Source organism: Miniopterus schreibersii, assembly GCF_964146895.1.
Source record: "Miniopterus schreibersii genome assembly, chromosome: 4".
Taxonomy (NCBI): domain Eukaryota; kingdom Metazoa; phylum Chordata; class Mammalia; order Chiroptera; family Miniopteridae; genus Miniopterus; species Miniopterus schreibersii.
Window position 1 is genome coordinate 52,507,850 of NC_138105.1, and position 17,298 is coordinate 52,525,147.

The following is a 17,298-nucleotide window of genomic DNA, read 5'->3' on the forward strand; positions in this document are numbered from 1 at the left end:
GCTAAGTTCTATATTGAACTGCCATCACTTTGACAGCTGTATAACAAGATGTGTTTAGGAAATGGAGGAATATTTAGTGCTGCAGGATTCTGAATGCAGGCCCAATTAACAATCAAAAGCGTCTTTGAATACACGTGAAACATTCTTATGCTCCCACTTAAAAATACATGTATATCGTCACCATTGCATGGATCAATAAATATTCCTTATCTAATTCTCATAGCTTAGTAAGGTGCCAAGCCAGGGACAGGAAAATATTTTGGGGTATTGCAAAGTTTTTTCCCCTTGAATTCCTTGCACTGTCTGCCCTTCTCCCTATGGTAGGCAGCTAGAGCTTTCCACTTTCATCGTCTTGGGAAATGGATGACACAGAAGTTTGCAGATAACAAAGGAGTCAAATTCTTAGTGTGCGATTTTCAAAGGCCTAGGTTTGGGGATTGATAATAGATTTGGAAAAACAAAGGAGAAAATGGGCTTTGCTAATCCTAGGCTAGACAAGAAGCGTGGACCAGAGAGGGAGAGAGGTAGGGTCTTCTTTTCCTTCCTTCTCTCTGGGCTGAAACTGGGAGAAACCAGAAACTCCTCACCTCATTACATCTGCACGACCGTATTTCCATGTAAGGCCACATTCTGAGGCTCTGGGTGGACATTAATATTTAGAGGATACTAACCTACTACACCACCCAAAATGAAATTAGAAGAGGTTTCCATTTCCTCTATGGATTACAGAAATACTAACATGGAAACAGTGACCAATGTGTTCATCCGTTTCCTGTAGACAAGGCTGCTGAAGTGCAGGGCAGGAGGGATGTTCAAAGACAGTCTACGGAGGGGAGGCATCAGAACCTGGTCTGTACGGTGGAGTAAGCGAGCAGCCCGCCGCCTGCAGGGAGAGGAGGTCGGGCGTTCTAACAGCAGGAGCCCTCTTTGTACAGCTGCCTGTTTATAATGCAGAAGAAGGAATGCTAGCAAATTTTAATCTGGAAATGCAAAGAGTTCCTTCCAAAAAAAAATTCAGGTATAGCAAATAAATTCCACAGCATCTGAAAATTTGACGCTACGTTAATAATTTATTTTTACCACTAAGTTAGCACTCAGCTTAAAAGGGACATAAGTGATTCCTAAATGAGAGTCCTCACCTTTTTGTAATGAGGTTCCTTTGGTACTCACCCAGACGTATTCTCTGAAGTAGCTGAGGATATTAGCTGAAAAAGTAAAAGGTCCTTTTTTTTTTTTTTCATTCTCACCTGAGCATATTTTTTCCATTGCTTTTCAGAGAGAGTGGAAGGGGGAGGGGGGCAGAGAGAGAGAGAGAGAGAGAGACATCGATTGGTTGCCTCCCACACGAGCCCTGACTGGGGCCAGGGATTGAGCTTGCAACCGAGGTACATGCCCTTGACTGGAATCGAACCCAAGACCCTTTAGCCTGAGGGCTGTCGCTCTAACCACTGAGTCAAACCAGCCAGAGCCCTCTTTTTTTTTATTGGTCACACCTAACACTGCTCTGACGACTCCTTAAAACTTATTTTTGGCCTTTACTCTGCATCTGTGACAGTTCAGAGTAGAGATGAAAAATCAATTACTGATACATGACAAAAACACATGAAAATTACATAGGAATTATATCCAATGGAGTAACTTTGGGGGAAAATTGTACTTTATCAGTAATGATCAAAGTTATAAAAATAGTACAATCAACTTTGTACTACTGAAGTTTATCAGTAATGATCAAAGTTATAAAAGTCATAAAAATAGTGCAATCAACTTTGACTATAAAAATAGTGCAATCAGCTTTGTATGTCTCTATATGTATATAAAATTTGTGTTGCCCACATATTTTAGAAAGAAAGAGATTCCTGTGAATTCAACTGAAAATTTTAAATCTATTGCTGTTGCTTACATTGTGTCCATGAAAAATGTTCAGTGATTTCATGTCTTACGCTTTTCGAACTGAGAATTTTTTTTATATTCAGTAAAGTGTTTCATTATAGAAAAATTATGGGTCTTCTAAGAAAACTAGAAACTTAATACTAAGAGAACTTGTTTAAGATGCCTGTGATAATACAAAAGTAACAGTTCTTTCTAAACATAATTACTTTATATTGTAGTGCAATATATAGGGAGTCAATTTAATTTTTTGATGTTTCACTTTTTTAGTGACTTCCTTAAATTTTATTACCACCATTTCCATTTGACTTATTTCTCCATTTTAATAATTATTACTGGTGTCAAGTTTAAATAGCTTAGGAGAATAAGGGAGACGTTTTGGAAGTTATGTTTTAAGATGTATTTTAAAAGATCTAATTAAGGAAAAAGTCCTCCTATCCATTAGAAAAATATTTTTTATTTGACAATATACTATTAAGTTATAAATGATCACTCTCTAAGTGATTTTTAGCTGGATTTTTTAAGTTAACATGTTAAGATATTGCATTTTACATGATTGTAAATATATTTAATGCTGCTTATTCAAATAAGCCCAAGGGTTCCATATTCTGAAAAGAACCAACTTTCTGACCATTTAATTAGCATTAAGCAGGATTTAAATATGGATGTCTTAAAACTGAACATCCTGGAGAGCATAAGTTATCCAAATACTATAAAATGAAGGAGAAAACCTCACCACTGGTGAAGAAAATTAAAGCAATAAGAAACAAGAAGAAATGACTACATCTCATAATTGTTAATCATTTGGACTCTAATGACAGTGGTGACATTGCGACATTCTTCCTGGGAAGTTCCAACCTACTCATGCATGGATAGCAGCAGCCTGCCAACTGGCCATCTTTGAGGTTTTGAGCACAGTTCAATTTATTTTATTTTTTGTGTTTTCAGATGACTATACCTAGCAGAGCGTCAGTTTTTCTTACAGACACTAAACATTTTTAGATAATTGATAATAATAATTCAGTTTACTTGCAAGTTAATATGTTTCCATATCATATCGAAAACTTGATTCTAGTTTATTTCTGCTCTTGGCACATTTTGCGTGCATTCCTGGTTTTCTGCTCACTGAGCTTAGGTCAGTGGTTCTCAGAATCTGTCATGCATCAGGATGTTAGTGAAACATTGCTGAGCCACAGGCAGAGTTTCTGATTCAGTAGGTCTGGGATGGGGCCTGAGAATCTTCGTTTGTAACAAATCTGTGGATGATGCTGATGGGTTTGGTCCAGAACTACATTGGAGATCTGCTGGTGTATTTTTTTTCTTTTCTTTTTTTTCCATTAAATTTATTGGGGTAACAATAGTTAATATGAACATATAGGTTTCAGGTGTGGGATCTGCTGGTTTAGTTGCATTTCAAGAGAACTACATGATTCTGGCATAAGAAGACCAGGAGCAGTTTATAGCATTTGTTACATAGACGTGTCTTTATAAGAGTGGTTGACTTGGTTCAAAGGAGAAAAGCATAGAGAAAAAGACAAGTTTGAAATAGAAAGGGAAGTTGAGAGAGTAAAAAAAAGAGATGAGGGACGGTGAGAGAGGCAGAATGGAAGTGGAGAAACAAAAACAATGACAGGAAGAGAGAGAGAGAATGGCCCGAAAACCTACAGAGACTGGAGAAAACATTGGGAGAAAGAGAAAGTCAAAGAGGTGGGAAAAAAAGAAACCACTATGGATAGACACATCTCTAATCTGATTTTTGTTCTGATTAAGTATTGCTTTTATAAAAGTTAAGCTCCTGCTTGTCATCAGAATTTAATTCTAAGTATAAAGAAATAGGACTTAATGTTTTTTTCCTAGTGTTATATTCTCTCTATTAAAATTCACCAGGCCCTGGCCAGGTAGCTCAGTTGGTTAAAGTATCATCCTGATATGCCAAGGTTGTGGGTTTGATCCCCGGTCAGGGATCATATAAGAATCAACCAATGAATGCATAAATAAGTGGAATGACATATCAATGTTTACTTCTCTCTCTTTCTCTCTCTCTCTCTTTCTCAATAATAAATAGAAAATTTAAATAAATAGATAGATAGATAAATAAATAAATAAATAAATAAATAAATAAATAAATAAATAAATAAATTTCACCAGGAATCAGAGTAATGAATATAATTAAGGGCCAAATATACAAATCTACATACTTCATCTTCACTCAAAATAAACTATAGTTATACTTTCAGAGGTGGGGAAGCTTACCCACACCTCCTGACTATTCTAGAATCAGTAGAATACACCCTCCCCACCCCCCTACGTTTACATTTAACTACAAAATCAAGAGTGTAGAAAACTATCACTCCTTCAGATATCAGCTACTGTTTCAATAAGATAGTAAATATACAAACCATCATTATTCTTAGAAGTACTTAAATTGTTTGACAGGAAAAAAGTCCTGCAGCTGAAAACTCTGAGTCATTGAGAGTCAACGTTAATGTTTGGGAAAAGCAATTATAATAGTAACTGTGGTAGAATTTACAAGCGTGGCTGCTATTGTTGCCCTCCCTCAACCCCAGGCACTTGCATGTGACTTTGCAGCTCCTCTCCGCAGGAGGAGGGGTCCATCTCACTTCTTGAAACAGGTCTGGCCTGGGGACTTGCCTCAGTAGGGATTGTGGTGGAAATGCCACATGCCATTCCTGAGCCTAGGCCTCAAGAGGCCTTGCAGACTTCTGCTCCACTTCTGGGTGCCATGTGTCTACCATGAGAACAAGCCTGGCTTGGCCTGCTGGAGGACCAGAACTGAGTCACCCGGTTGTCTCAGCCAGGGTCCCAGGCATGATGACAAAGCTGATATGCAGAAAACTGCACAGCTGGTCTCAGACAAACAAACCCAGCCTGAGTTGCTGACCCACAGAACTGCTAGCTGAATAAGTGGTCACTACTTCTTTAGTCACTCAGTTTGTAATATAGTTATAGCTGACTGATACACCAGTTAACATTTATTGAATGCTAACTTTATGTTAGATACTCTGCTAAGCATCTTGGATACATTATCTTATTGAATTTTCTTAACAACCCATGAATATAGATACTCTTATTATCCCCACTTTGCATAAAGAAAACAGCCATTTTTACCTTCCTTACAGGCAGAATTTATGCCCACGCCTCCTGAACCTGATCACTACATTCCAAAGCCATATTGCCTCCATTGGAATTTGCTGGCTAGTGAATCCTGGGAAATCTAGATAACTTTAAGGATTATTAGTTTACAGATTGTTACTTGGTCTTTTCAAACTTAGCACTAAGGCAAGAGTTCCCACACCTTTTTCACAGAGAAACTACTTTTGGAGGTGAATTTGCTGCTCCTACCAGGTTCCCTTTTCTGCTTCCTGCCACCATTTCAATCGGCTGGGAGCTTGCAGGTCGCTCTCCCTATCTGAGCTGGTAGCAGGCTAAGGGGAAAGTGGCCGGCAGTGAGCAGGACACTTTTATCTTAGTTAAAAAATTTTTTGTGTAGCATTGTTATTTTAACAAGATGCTGTATCTATCTATCTATCTATAGAAGAGAAAACATATATATAGGCATTTAAATCAAAGGTAATTATAGCTTAAGCTCAGCAGTTTAGTTGCTTGCTCTTGGGTTACTGCCACCACCTAGAGACAGTGTTCCAAGAAATTTAATTTCTTCAAGGTGGTGCATTAGAAAGTCTTTGATACTTGAGGGAGAGATAAAAGCAAGGCCTTTTCAGTGTAATAGTTTTTTATGCAACACTAACAATTGTCCTGCTTGTCTTTGTTGTCCAAAAATAGTACCCTATTTTCCCATGAGTGAGAAATCTCATTATTTTACATTATTAACCAAAGCTCATTTTCCAGTGAGTCAGATCTAGCCAATTCAATTTATAAATTTGTGTTTTTGAGGCTTCAGACATTTGAAAAAATCCTGACTGATAATCTAGTTTTCCCAGACATATTAATTAGCCAGAGCTTTATAGGGCCATAAATATATAGGGTGTTCCCCCCAAAATGTATATACAATTTAATAGCTGATAGGTCAGTTTTGAAAATGAATTGTATTTTAGTAAATACTGCTTTTATAATTATTCAGTGTGTGAATACATTTTGGGGGGACATCCTATAGTTGTTAGTTAAATAGTGGGTAAGCTGTTTTTTGTTTTTAGTGTTTTTCTTTTTTCCTTTTTTAGGATGTCTCATTTCTCTTTCATAACCACTGGAGGCAAAAGATAAGAAAAACAGCAGAAATACTTAGAGTACCTGCTATATGCCTGCACCCTTCCAATCCATTACACTTAATCTTCCCAAATTCTTTTAGTGTAGGCACAATTTTCGAACCCTTTTACAGCATGAGGAAACTGAGGCAAAGAGAGGGTAACAAGCATTCTCAAGTATATATAATTGGTTACTATTGTATTCAACTTCAAACCGGGCAGTCTGACTCCAGCGCCCATATTCTCAATTTCTATACCATTCTGCCTCAAAGACATTAACCGGGAAGGTTTGCACATTAAAAAATTTACTATGTGCACAATCACTACTTTCCTGAAATACTGGCTGTGATACTAATACATAGAAAAGAATGGATATTCTAAGCTAATGAAATAAATGTACGATTTCCTTAGGTGCCATATATTTTGTATTTCAACGTAGTTTTCCCATTTCTGTTTTTGTTACAAGAGGTCTCAGCGGCTTCACTGTCAGTCAGTCCTTCTGCCCCAGATTCTTGCTGTGACCACAGGCTCTTCACTCACCACAGTTGTCCTCGTCGGCCTGGTTCCCACAGTCATCCACTCCGTTACAGTGAAGATACTGAGGCAGGCACTTGGTGATATTCCCGCAGGGGAAATAGCCGAGGGAGCACTTGACATCCTGTCCACTGCCATGAGAAACTGTGATGAAGAAAGGGGAGAAAAGGTGAGTATAAGGCATTGCAAAAAAGCTGTCTCCCCAATACTGTGTAACCATTTGGTCTTCTCACCCTGGCATGGACCCTCCACACGGCAGCCTCACCTTGCTTACTAGCCTGACAGCAACATTTTCCAAGAACATCCACGCCAATAGAATATTCTTTTCTAGATGATGCCAGGAGTCTCCTCTCTTTGCCTTTTTGAATACTGTTTCCCACTGAATGCCCTTCCCAATCCTCATTTTCTTCTATAAAATGCCTGCCAATATTTTATAGTTTAGCTCAACTCCTCCTTTCTCCTTCAAAATTGTCTTAGACAATCATCTTAAAAATCAGGAACTTATTGCATTCTTATTATTAGCTCAGAATCAAGGCTGATCTGGTACCAGAGGAGGAGGAAGACACAGAGGATATACTGACTGCACATGCCATGTGCTCATTCACATACTGGACAGTCCCTAAGTGTGAGGCCCTGTGCAGATGTATTGCATGAAACAAACGGAATTCCTGCTCTTTTCAGATTGGCTTCTTTCACTCAGCAGCATGTATTCAAGGTTCCTCCATTTCTTTCATGGCTTAGTATCTCATTTGTTCTTAGTGCTGAACAATATTCCATTGTTTGAATGGACCACAGTTTATTTATCCATCTACTTACTGAAGGACATCTTGGTTGTGTCCAAGGTTTGGCAATGATGATAGCTGCTCGACACATCCCTGTGCAGTTTTTCATGTGGACAAAAGTTAACTATGCCATTTTAAAAGATTTACATAATTTCAAAGGTTACTGCAGACTCCAGTATAATTCTGTTGCTTACTGTCCTTTCCAAGTGTGTAAATCTTTGAAGTTTTCTAGAAAAACTGTCAATTATAAAGAAATAAAAGCAGAATAGTTTGAACAGTCAATAAAGCTTATTATGTAAAAATATATTTGTGGTCTATCATTAACCCATGAAAGGAATAAGAGTGTCTATTTACTTTGTAAGGTACTGTGGGGCATTTTGATAATGCGGCAAATGGCATCTTATAGAGAAACAATTTATGTCAGGCTTTGCCTGTACTTAGCTATTTCAAAGCACATAATTTGATGAACAGTGAAATCTATGTAATAATGAGCTGTGTTGTAAATAGTTTCTCACATATCAAATTATTTTAAAATTATTTATCAATATTTTTTCAACAAATTGACCTAAGTCAAAACAAAGGATTTTTATATCACAGGACATAGCTGGTAGAACATCACACATTTCAGAGACCTCAAGTGCACGTGCATATAAATAAATTGATCTCTGTTGAAATGGACTTTTTATATATTTATTAAGAAATAAATAATCAGAAAAATTCTTTGCTGAATTGTCAACCTTCAGCCATATTTACTGTTCATTGGTTTATTTTGTTCACTAGATTCCACATATGAGTAAGATCATGTGACACTTGTCTTTCTCTGACTGGCTTATTTTGCTTAGCATAATTCTCTCCAGGTCCCACTTTCCTGTCTCAAAGGGTAAGGGATCCTTTGCTTTTACAGATGCATAGTATTCCATTGTGTAAATGTCTGAGAGGATGCTTGATATGATTTCAATCTTCTTGAACTTGTACAGACTTGTTTTGTGTCCTAACATGTGGTCTATCTTTGAGAATGTCCCATGTGCACTTGAGGAGAATGCTTATTCTGTAGCTTTGGAGTGGAATGTTCTGTAAATGTCAATTAAATCCTCTGATCTAGTGTGTCATTTAGAATCACTGTTTCCATGTTGACTTTTTTTCTGGAAGAACTATCCAGTAAAATCAGTGGGGTGTTAAAGTCTCCTACTATGACTGTGTTGCTGTTAATCTCTCCTTTAAAGTCCTCCAGAAGTTGGTTTTGTGGGTTTTTCCCCCCACCTGTATGAGTCGTTTGTTCTGAGGTGTGTATCTTGTAGACAGCATATATTTGGGTCATGTTTTGTTATCCATTTTGATTGGGACATTTAATCCATTTATATTTAAGGTTATTATTGATAGGTATTTATCTATTGCCATTTTATTTCTTTATGTCTATGTTTCTCATTCTCTCTATTTCAACTTCTTATTACAGCAGTCCCTTTAACAGTTCTTGCAATGCTGGTTTGGTGGTGATAAATTCCTTTAGCCTTTTTGTGTCTGGGAAGCTCTTTATTTCACCATCTATTTTGAATGATAGCCTTGTCAGATAGAGTATTCTTGGTTTCAGATCCTTGTTTTGCATTACCTTGAATACTTCATGACACTCCCTTCTGGCCTGTAGACTTTCTGATGAGAAATCAGCTGAGCCTATGGGAGCTCCTTTGTATGTAACAGATAGCTTTTCTCTTGCTGCCTTTAAGATTCTCTCTTTATCTTGCATTATTGACATTTTAGTTATGATGTGTCTGGGCATGGGCCTCTTTGGGTTCTTCTTGCTTGGGACTCTGTGTCTCCTGAACTTGTGACTTTTTCCTTCATCAGGTTAGGGAAGTTTTCTGCCACTATTTCTTCAAACAGGTTCTCTAACCTTTGCTTACTTTCGACCTCTTCTGGCACTCCTATGATGTGAATATTGTTACATTTCACGCTGTCCTACAGCTCCCTTAAAAGGTCTTCCTGTTTTTTAATTGTTTTTTTCTTTTTGGATCTCTGATTGATTTTTTTCTATCCTGTCTTCCAATTTGCTGATCTGATCCTCAGCTTCCTCTAATCTGCTGTTCATTCCTATGTTTTTTTTTTATTTCTGTCATTCTTAATTTTCTCCATAGTTTCTATATCTTTTTTCATGCTGTTGAGCATCTTTATGATCAGTATTCTGAACTCTATATCTGATAGATTGCTTATCTCCATTTCATTTAGCTAGGCTTCTGGAGAATTCTTTTGTTCTTTCATTTGGGGCTTATTTTTTGATCTCTTCATTTTGACTGCCTGCTTGGATTTGTTTCTATGTATTAGGTAGATTTCCTAGGACTTCTAGTCTTTTGGATGGTCTCTGGCACAGGCCAATGTCAGATGCTGTTTGTGACTGGGCTTGAGTACCCTGTTTGAAGTTTTCCACACTCTACAGCTTCTGGTTTCCTCTGCCAGGGCTGGGTGTGTTTGGACACAACCAAGATGTGCACTAAAGTCTGCTTTTCCAATCCCTGGGTCCAGAAGTAAATCAGGCAAAGAGTCAAAGCAGAGGCTGTTATTCAGTCTCTTAATGAGCCTCAGGCTGTAGAAACTCCACAGGGTGGGGTGGCTGATTATCAGTCTCTTACAGAACCTCAGGCTGTAGAAACTCTATGGGGTGGGACCAGAGGTTTTTCAGCAGGGGGGGCAATTGTGTCCCCCCCACTCTCCCAGGCAAAAGCTGCTTGGAAGGTAAATGTCTACGTGAGAAAGATGTCCTCTGTTGTATGGGGCAATGACTCAGCACCAGGGTCCAGATGGGTGCCCTCTGAGATCTAGTCTCCCAGCCAGTCCCCCTGGATTCTCCTCATACTGCTCTGTTCCACTCTGCCTTCTCTTCACCAGAGCCCAAGGTGAGTGCCTGAACACAAAACCTTGTGCATTGGCCCTTTAAGAGGGTGCCTGCATTTCTAGCCATCTCTCCCTGGCAGACAGAAACCCTGCTGCTTTTCACAGCCAGATGTTATGTGGGTACCTTTCTCAGTTTTGGTGCTTTTGGCTGGGAAGCCTAGCCTGGGGTTTAAGCCTAGGGTCCTCAGTGGGAACCCCCAGAGCTGAGATATCCCTCTTGACCTTCAACTGCTGCCTGTGGGAGCCCAACCAGCCCTCTCACGCCTCCACACTTCCTACCAGTCTCTGTGTGATCTCCACTTTTTGTCCTTGGTTATGAGGGTGCTCTCCAGCTAGTCTTCAGTTGTGGTTGATTATTCAGAATGGTTTTTCTATATTTTAGTTGTAATTCCAGTTTGGTCCTGGGAGAGTGTCACTGTAGTTTGCACTCAATTCACCGCCATCTTGGATTGGGGGTATTTTAAAACTATATAAAAATCCATTCATCAAAATCTCAATTGATTAATTTATTTCTATCAGATGGATTGATAGTTTTCTATTTTATTCAATGGGTTATAATTCACTAACCATCATCACTAAATTTGGATGTTCAAATTGTCCAAGATTCGGCCAGTGGGAGCTAGTTCAACCTATCTTTGGCATCCTTTTGATATTTTCCATCGTTCTTTAAGTATTTCCTTGATTTCTGGCATAATAAGATGTTTTAGGATCATCTTTACTTTCTCTGCCATGGCCCTAGAATCAGTCATTTTTCTAAGGACCTCTGGTTCCTTTTATGGTAGAATGATATTTAGAAGCCAAGGTGTAGACTCTAGGTATGTTCATTGATATTGGGGTATCCCTGCTACCAGGCTACCTCAGTGGCCAGACTAGAAAATACATGCATAGTTATATATATACATACACACATTTATATCTATTTTTACTTCTCTATATATCACTAGATATAAAAACTATAATTTCAAATCCTATTCCTAGCCAACCTTATAAGGTTCAGTCTAGTTTTCTCCCTTTACATATCAGTAACTCCCTTCTCTTACAGTGAGAAATCAGCTTTTAATTATTTTTATAGTTATCATCTTGACAAATCCTCTTCCTGCATGGATGCCCTCACAACCCCATTCAGCTCTGATTCCCTACACTAGTCATCTTTCCTATGTGAGCATTCTCCTTGCCCTGTTTGGGATCTGATACACAGTGCTAGGCTCTCTCTGTGGACACACTCTTTGCCCCAATGGGGCTCTAAACTTCCTCTCTGGGCTACCACAGCTCATTTATCATCCCAGCACAGATGAATACCTTTTTCTGATTTGCCAAATGGTTTTAAGACTCAACTGTTGAGTAAGAGAAGTGGTGGAGTAAGGGGCCAGTAAGTAATGTTTACAGGAAAATTTTAGAGAAGTTGAAAGGGATCAGAATATGCCACCTAAAAACATGCCACTTTGGCATAAAGATTATTTTGAACTGAAGGTAACTGAGAAAAGGCAAACACTGGAAGAGCTCTCTGCTTTTCCCTCTATTGGCCTAAAAGTAGGGCATATATTTCCCTTTGTGAAGGTCTTCCTCTCTTCTCTTCATACCAGAACAACCCTAATCATTGGAGATGAAAAGCTGGCATTGGGATGAATCTGAACAAACAAACGTTACTTAAATAACATTTTTATTCCATTGGTTTCTCATATATTTACCTTCCTTCAAGAAGCATCCCCCGCCCCCTGCTTCCTCTGTCTAGTCACTTCACAATTTGTCACCTTTGGTTAAAATCGTATATAAGCCCTCAAGTCTAACCACCTCTTTGAATTTTCATTTCTTTTCTGTGGAGCCTCTACATATGTAAAATTTTAAATATTAACATCAATAAAATTTATAAACTTTCCACCGATTAAATCTTTGTTAGTTGAGTTTGCAGTCCCTAGTTATATACTATAAGGGAATAGAGGAACAATTTTTTCCCCTTACAAAGTCATAAGCAAAATCTAAAGAAGTGGAAAATATTTTGTTTTCCCTTTACACTATGATTTGTCATGAAGCTGTCGTTACAAATAGTATTTATTTGAAGAAACCCAAAACACTAATTTGAAAGAACATACGCAATGTTCACTGCAGTGTTACTTACAGTAGCTAAGTATTTTTAAGTGTTTTAAGAGTGTTTAAGTATTTAAATGTTTAAGCAAATCAGATAATTAAAGAATAAGATTTACTTACTAATTTTAATTTAAATATATGATTGAATTTGAACTTGAGTTTATGTTATCAGAAAATTTGACTAAGTTAACAAGTAGCATCAAAATATTTGAGAAAATTTAACATTTACTATATTGAAAACATATTTTATTGGATTTTCTAGAGTTTTTAAGCAAGCATTTAAATATTTAAAATAAAATCAATCATTACACTTAAAATGCTGTTTAAAATAGTTCAATACATTTAACTAACTTAGTCTTAAATGGAACTTATTGTTAAAAGGAGTTCAGTTTATTCAACGAGTTAAATATTAATAAAGGAAAAAGTGAAAGTGATCTTATAACATTCATAAATTGAATAATGTTTGTAAATTGAAGATAAAGGCTTACAAAAACAAGGTTTTTGAATTTGTAGCCCTGCTTTCTTGCTACCCTTCCATTATGGGGGTTGAAAAGCAAAATACGTTCTTTGCTAGCTCCCTTGCTTCTGGATGGCTAAGAGGCACAGTTCTGGCTAGGAAATGGATTGCAGCCTGCTGAGGAAGGCTTGGGCGTGTTAGCTTTCCTGACAGAAGAGAAGGGTGAAGCTGTGTGCATAAACATTTATCTTGGTCCTGAATACATACATTCTATGAAAGTAATATTACTAGAGCTGCACTATTACACTCACAACCACTAGTTTGAAATCTTTGTGTTCATCAGCTTGACCTCATTATTCTTATTGATTTCTATAAAAAATATATTTTATAAATGTATTAAGAAGTTTTTTAAAAAAAATTCTCATTTGTGACAGCATGGATGGACCTAGAGGGCATTATCCTATTGGCCAAAGAAAGACAAATGCTATATGATTTATAGTTACAAAATAGACATGGGGATATGAAGTACAGAATAGGAAATATAGTTAATAATTGTAATAACTATGCATGGTGCTGGGTGGGTACTGAAAATATTAGGGGGGGAGGAACACTTTGTAAAGTATATGATTGTCTAACCACTATGCTGTACACATAAAGCTAACACAAAACTATATTGAAAGTAGACTGTAATAGAAAAAAACCTAGAAAAGTAATTTCAACTAAGACTTGGTAGCAAAATAGACTCAGAATGGAATTAAAACACTTAGCAGAGCTCCAGTGATGCAGTAGACAGTTAATGATGGTGACAACGTGACAATGATGAGGTATTTGGCTCTGTTCACATGGTATAAGTTAATACTCAATGTTGATGTAAATGGATCTTGCTTTTAGAGGTACTTGAAATTAAATTTTTGTGATTATAATTTTTAAATTTAATATTCTCATCTCATACAAACATCACTCATAATTTAAGAAATCTATTGATTAATTTTTTTAAAAACAGCCCTAACTGAAAAATTACTCCAATGTATAAGAACTCAAACAACTATTAGTCATAATTGAAAAAAAGGCTTAATAATTTTAATAGCAACAGCAGAAACATTTTTGATGAAGCATTGAAATCTCTTTCTTCTCCTGAACATCCTTTGAGATTAAATGGATGGAAAAACAGAGGAACAGTCATGTATGCGGATTGCCAAGTGAGACATAAGTATCGAGTGAGTATCAGTGAGTTTTTTCTGCCAGAGGATGAATTATTGTTATTCCCCCATAACTAAAACATGTGTATATGCTTTGTACATGTTTCAGGGGGCTGTGTGAGCTGTAGTACACAGAAAAGGGAAAAATGGCCTAGACTTTGGGCAGTTATTGCAGCTTTCTGTTTGATTTAGTGGGTTACCGATGTAATTCAAGGGCCGAAACCAGACAGCAAGTGAAGTGTTTTTATAATGTGGTTTTGAAGAAATTTCACCAGTTTCCATCTAGTACGGTGATTATGATGTGGCTGGCTGTCACGGTGGGGGGAGACAGGATTTGACCTAGGTTATGTCCAAATTTTGAATCCTTCTCAGAAAAATAAAATCTAAAGTGTTTCAAGAAACATTTCTTAGAAGCTAAGTTCCTAGTGATTTATCATTAATAAAATAAAGCTTAGCTTTTATTGTTGACAGATCTTGACAGAAACACACAAGCACTTACAATTGTGTCTAGGGAGCTCATGGAAACACCCACTCAGTTAAATGATAAACCTTATTCTGCAACAACACTGTTAAAATGAAAATTTCAACATGATTGCTCTGAAATCACTGCATTAAAGGCAGTTCTGCTCATTTCAATTTAAGATAAAGGAGGTGAGTACATTCAATTAAAATGTTTATAGTATTTCTGTAGAGCTATGACTTGTGTAAGCACTGAGGTAAGAGTTTCACTGGATTCTATAACATTTCTAGCATTCATATAATCTATAAATAATATAGATTGTTTAATTTTCCATGAAATATGGAAAATATGTAATATCCTTATTTCCTTAGATAATTACTCATATCATCAAGAGTATAGAGGTAGTTTGCTAAAATACCTTGTTAGGAAGACACAAAAACCAACAAACAGCAAAACAAACAGACACAAAGACAAACTTTCCGTATATTCAATCATTTACTTTTAGGGATAACTTCTATCTTAAGTGACAACTATCAATATTTCAGATATCTAAAAACAAAACAAAACAACTGAAAATACCAGTTGTAACAGAGGATTGTTAAATTAGATGGTGTAATCACAGAACTATATTTAAATATACAATTCAACAATTTGAAAAGTGAGGTAAATATATATCTACTGATATAAGGCATGTCATTAAATACAGAAAGTATGTTAAACAACAGTCTATACAGTTTAATCTTATTTATATAAAATAAACAAGTATAAAACTGATGAACAAAATAGATCCAGTGACGGAGAAGCATGGAACAGACTGACTAATCTCAGAGGGAAGGCGGGGGTGGGGGTGGGGAGAGACTAATCTAAGAACTTATATGCATACGTGCGTAACCCATGGGCACAGACAATAAATAGTGTGGTAAGGCCTGGGGCCTAGGTGTGGGGTAGAAGGGGTCAATGGGGAAAAGAGGAGGCATCTGTAATACTTTCAACAATAAAGATAAATTAAAAAAATAAAATAAAATAAAGGATTATATAATACTTGTGTTTATAAAGTTCTGATATAGTAACAAGAATCTTAACATTGGTCATCTTTGGGAAGTGGAATCAATAATGTCAAAAGTAAGGAGAAATATTACTCTGGAGTTTATATTCTTAGGGAAATTTGGCCTTTTTTAAAAAAAGTATTTCTTTAATAAAAAAAATAATCTGAAGCTATTTACAGATCATTCAAATGTGTGAAAATTTGATTTCTTAGCTACAGATAAAAAAAACCCGATTTGTAATATTGGTTACTTTTTTTTAGACCTTTGAAACAAAGTAGGAAGAGGCCAGTGATTCTCATCATGGATGATTTTGCATCCCAGGAGACATTTGGCAAAGTCTAGAGACATTTTTTATCATCACAACTTTTGGGATACTATTGGCATCTAACAGGTAGAGTCCAAGGATACTGCTAAACATCCCACAATGCACAGGACAGCTCCTCAAACCAAAGATTTATTTGTCCTAAAATGTCAACAGTGCCCAGGTTGAGAAACCTGGGACTAAGGCCTTGGAGAAGAATTGAAGGGAAAACATTCCATGCTGGCAGACTTGGCAATGGGCAACAAATTACTCCAGTGGCTGTTTATCTTCTGGTGGAGATTTTCTAACCGATTTCAAGAGATTTTAGAAATAGATAGACATTACCAGAGAGACTAGTGCAGCTGTTCTATCTCCTGAAAGGTTGTGGATGTTGTTGTTTTTGACAAGTCACTTGGGAAAATGGTTCCAGTTTATTATGTCCACTAATGCCAGAGGGGATACTTGTGTTACTTACAGGGAATAACTTAACTACAAGGATTATTAAACAGTGGGTTACTAAGACAATCTCTGGAAGTTTCAAAAAAATTAGATAATTTAAGTATATTTTGCCAAAAGCAAAGGAATCAGACACAGAATATTTTGGGGACACTTGAACTAGTTCCCTGACTCTATGAATAAACATAAGCAGATGTTTAAAAGGAGTTATCATTTAAAGGCATATTTTAGATTTTAAATTTAAGATTTTGAGATATGTGTATTTTGTATACACACAAAAAAAACCAACCTTGAAAAAATTCAATCATCTGTACCTCAATAAAGCTGAAAAAAGAGCAAAAGCTCAGAAACTCAGTATCTCTTCAGAATACTGCCTCAGTCCAATTTCTCATTTTCAATCTTCTATTATGTTTTTCTCATAACTTGTATTATTAGCTCCAGATAAATCAGATACTCTATGCACCCAGAATCCAGTCGGACTTAAGGCATCAAACAGAATTGACCCAGGGACAGAACTGTTTGCCATCCCCAAACGTGCCCTGCACATTGCTCCCCCTACCAAGAAAATGGCAGTGGGGTGGACAATGTGGTTTCCTTATTTATCTGCCAATATCTTATGCTTTTTTCAAGATCAGTGATCATCTCCTCCTGAAAGCTTCTATTTCCTCCTCAGGCTGACTTATATGCCTCTCTCCCATTTTCTTAGCATCCTGTGCTAATCCCACTTCAGCCCCTTGTAATTCTGTCCACATATGTCTCTTCAGTCAGCTTTCTGAGGGCAGGGACCGTGCCCCAAATCATGATAGTATTGCTTGTGCTAAGCACGGTAGTAAAAGATGGCAATAAATATTCATGAATAATGAATGAGAAGTAAAGATATGCGCCGAGTTGAACTGAATAGAAATGGACTGATTTTTCATTAGTGCTGCCTACTCATTGTTGCCAGCTACCAGGTCCTGCCGTATTCCATTCGTAGCCTCCCTAC

The 17,298-nt window shown here is 37.0% G+C and overlaps 1 protein-coding gene across 1 annotated transcript in view; it reads right to left on the reverse strand.

Moving 5' to 3' along the window:
- Window positions 1–17,298, reverse strand: part of RXFP1 (relaxin family peptide receptor 1) — a gene marked incomplete at its 3' end in the record, with an annotated part of 81,437 nt that overhangs the window by 43,708 nt on the left and 20,431 nt on the right. Inside the window, exon 2 of the mRNA XM_081134199.1 lies at window positions 6,651–6,788. Coding sequence (XP_080990325.1) covers window positions 6,651–6,788 — 138 coding nt within the window. The remainder of the gene's footprint in view (window positions 1–6,650; window positions 6,789–17,298) is intronic.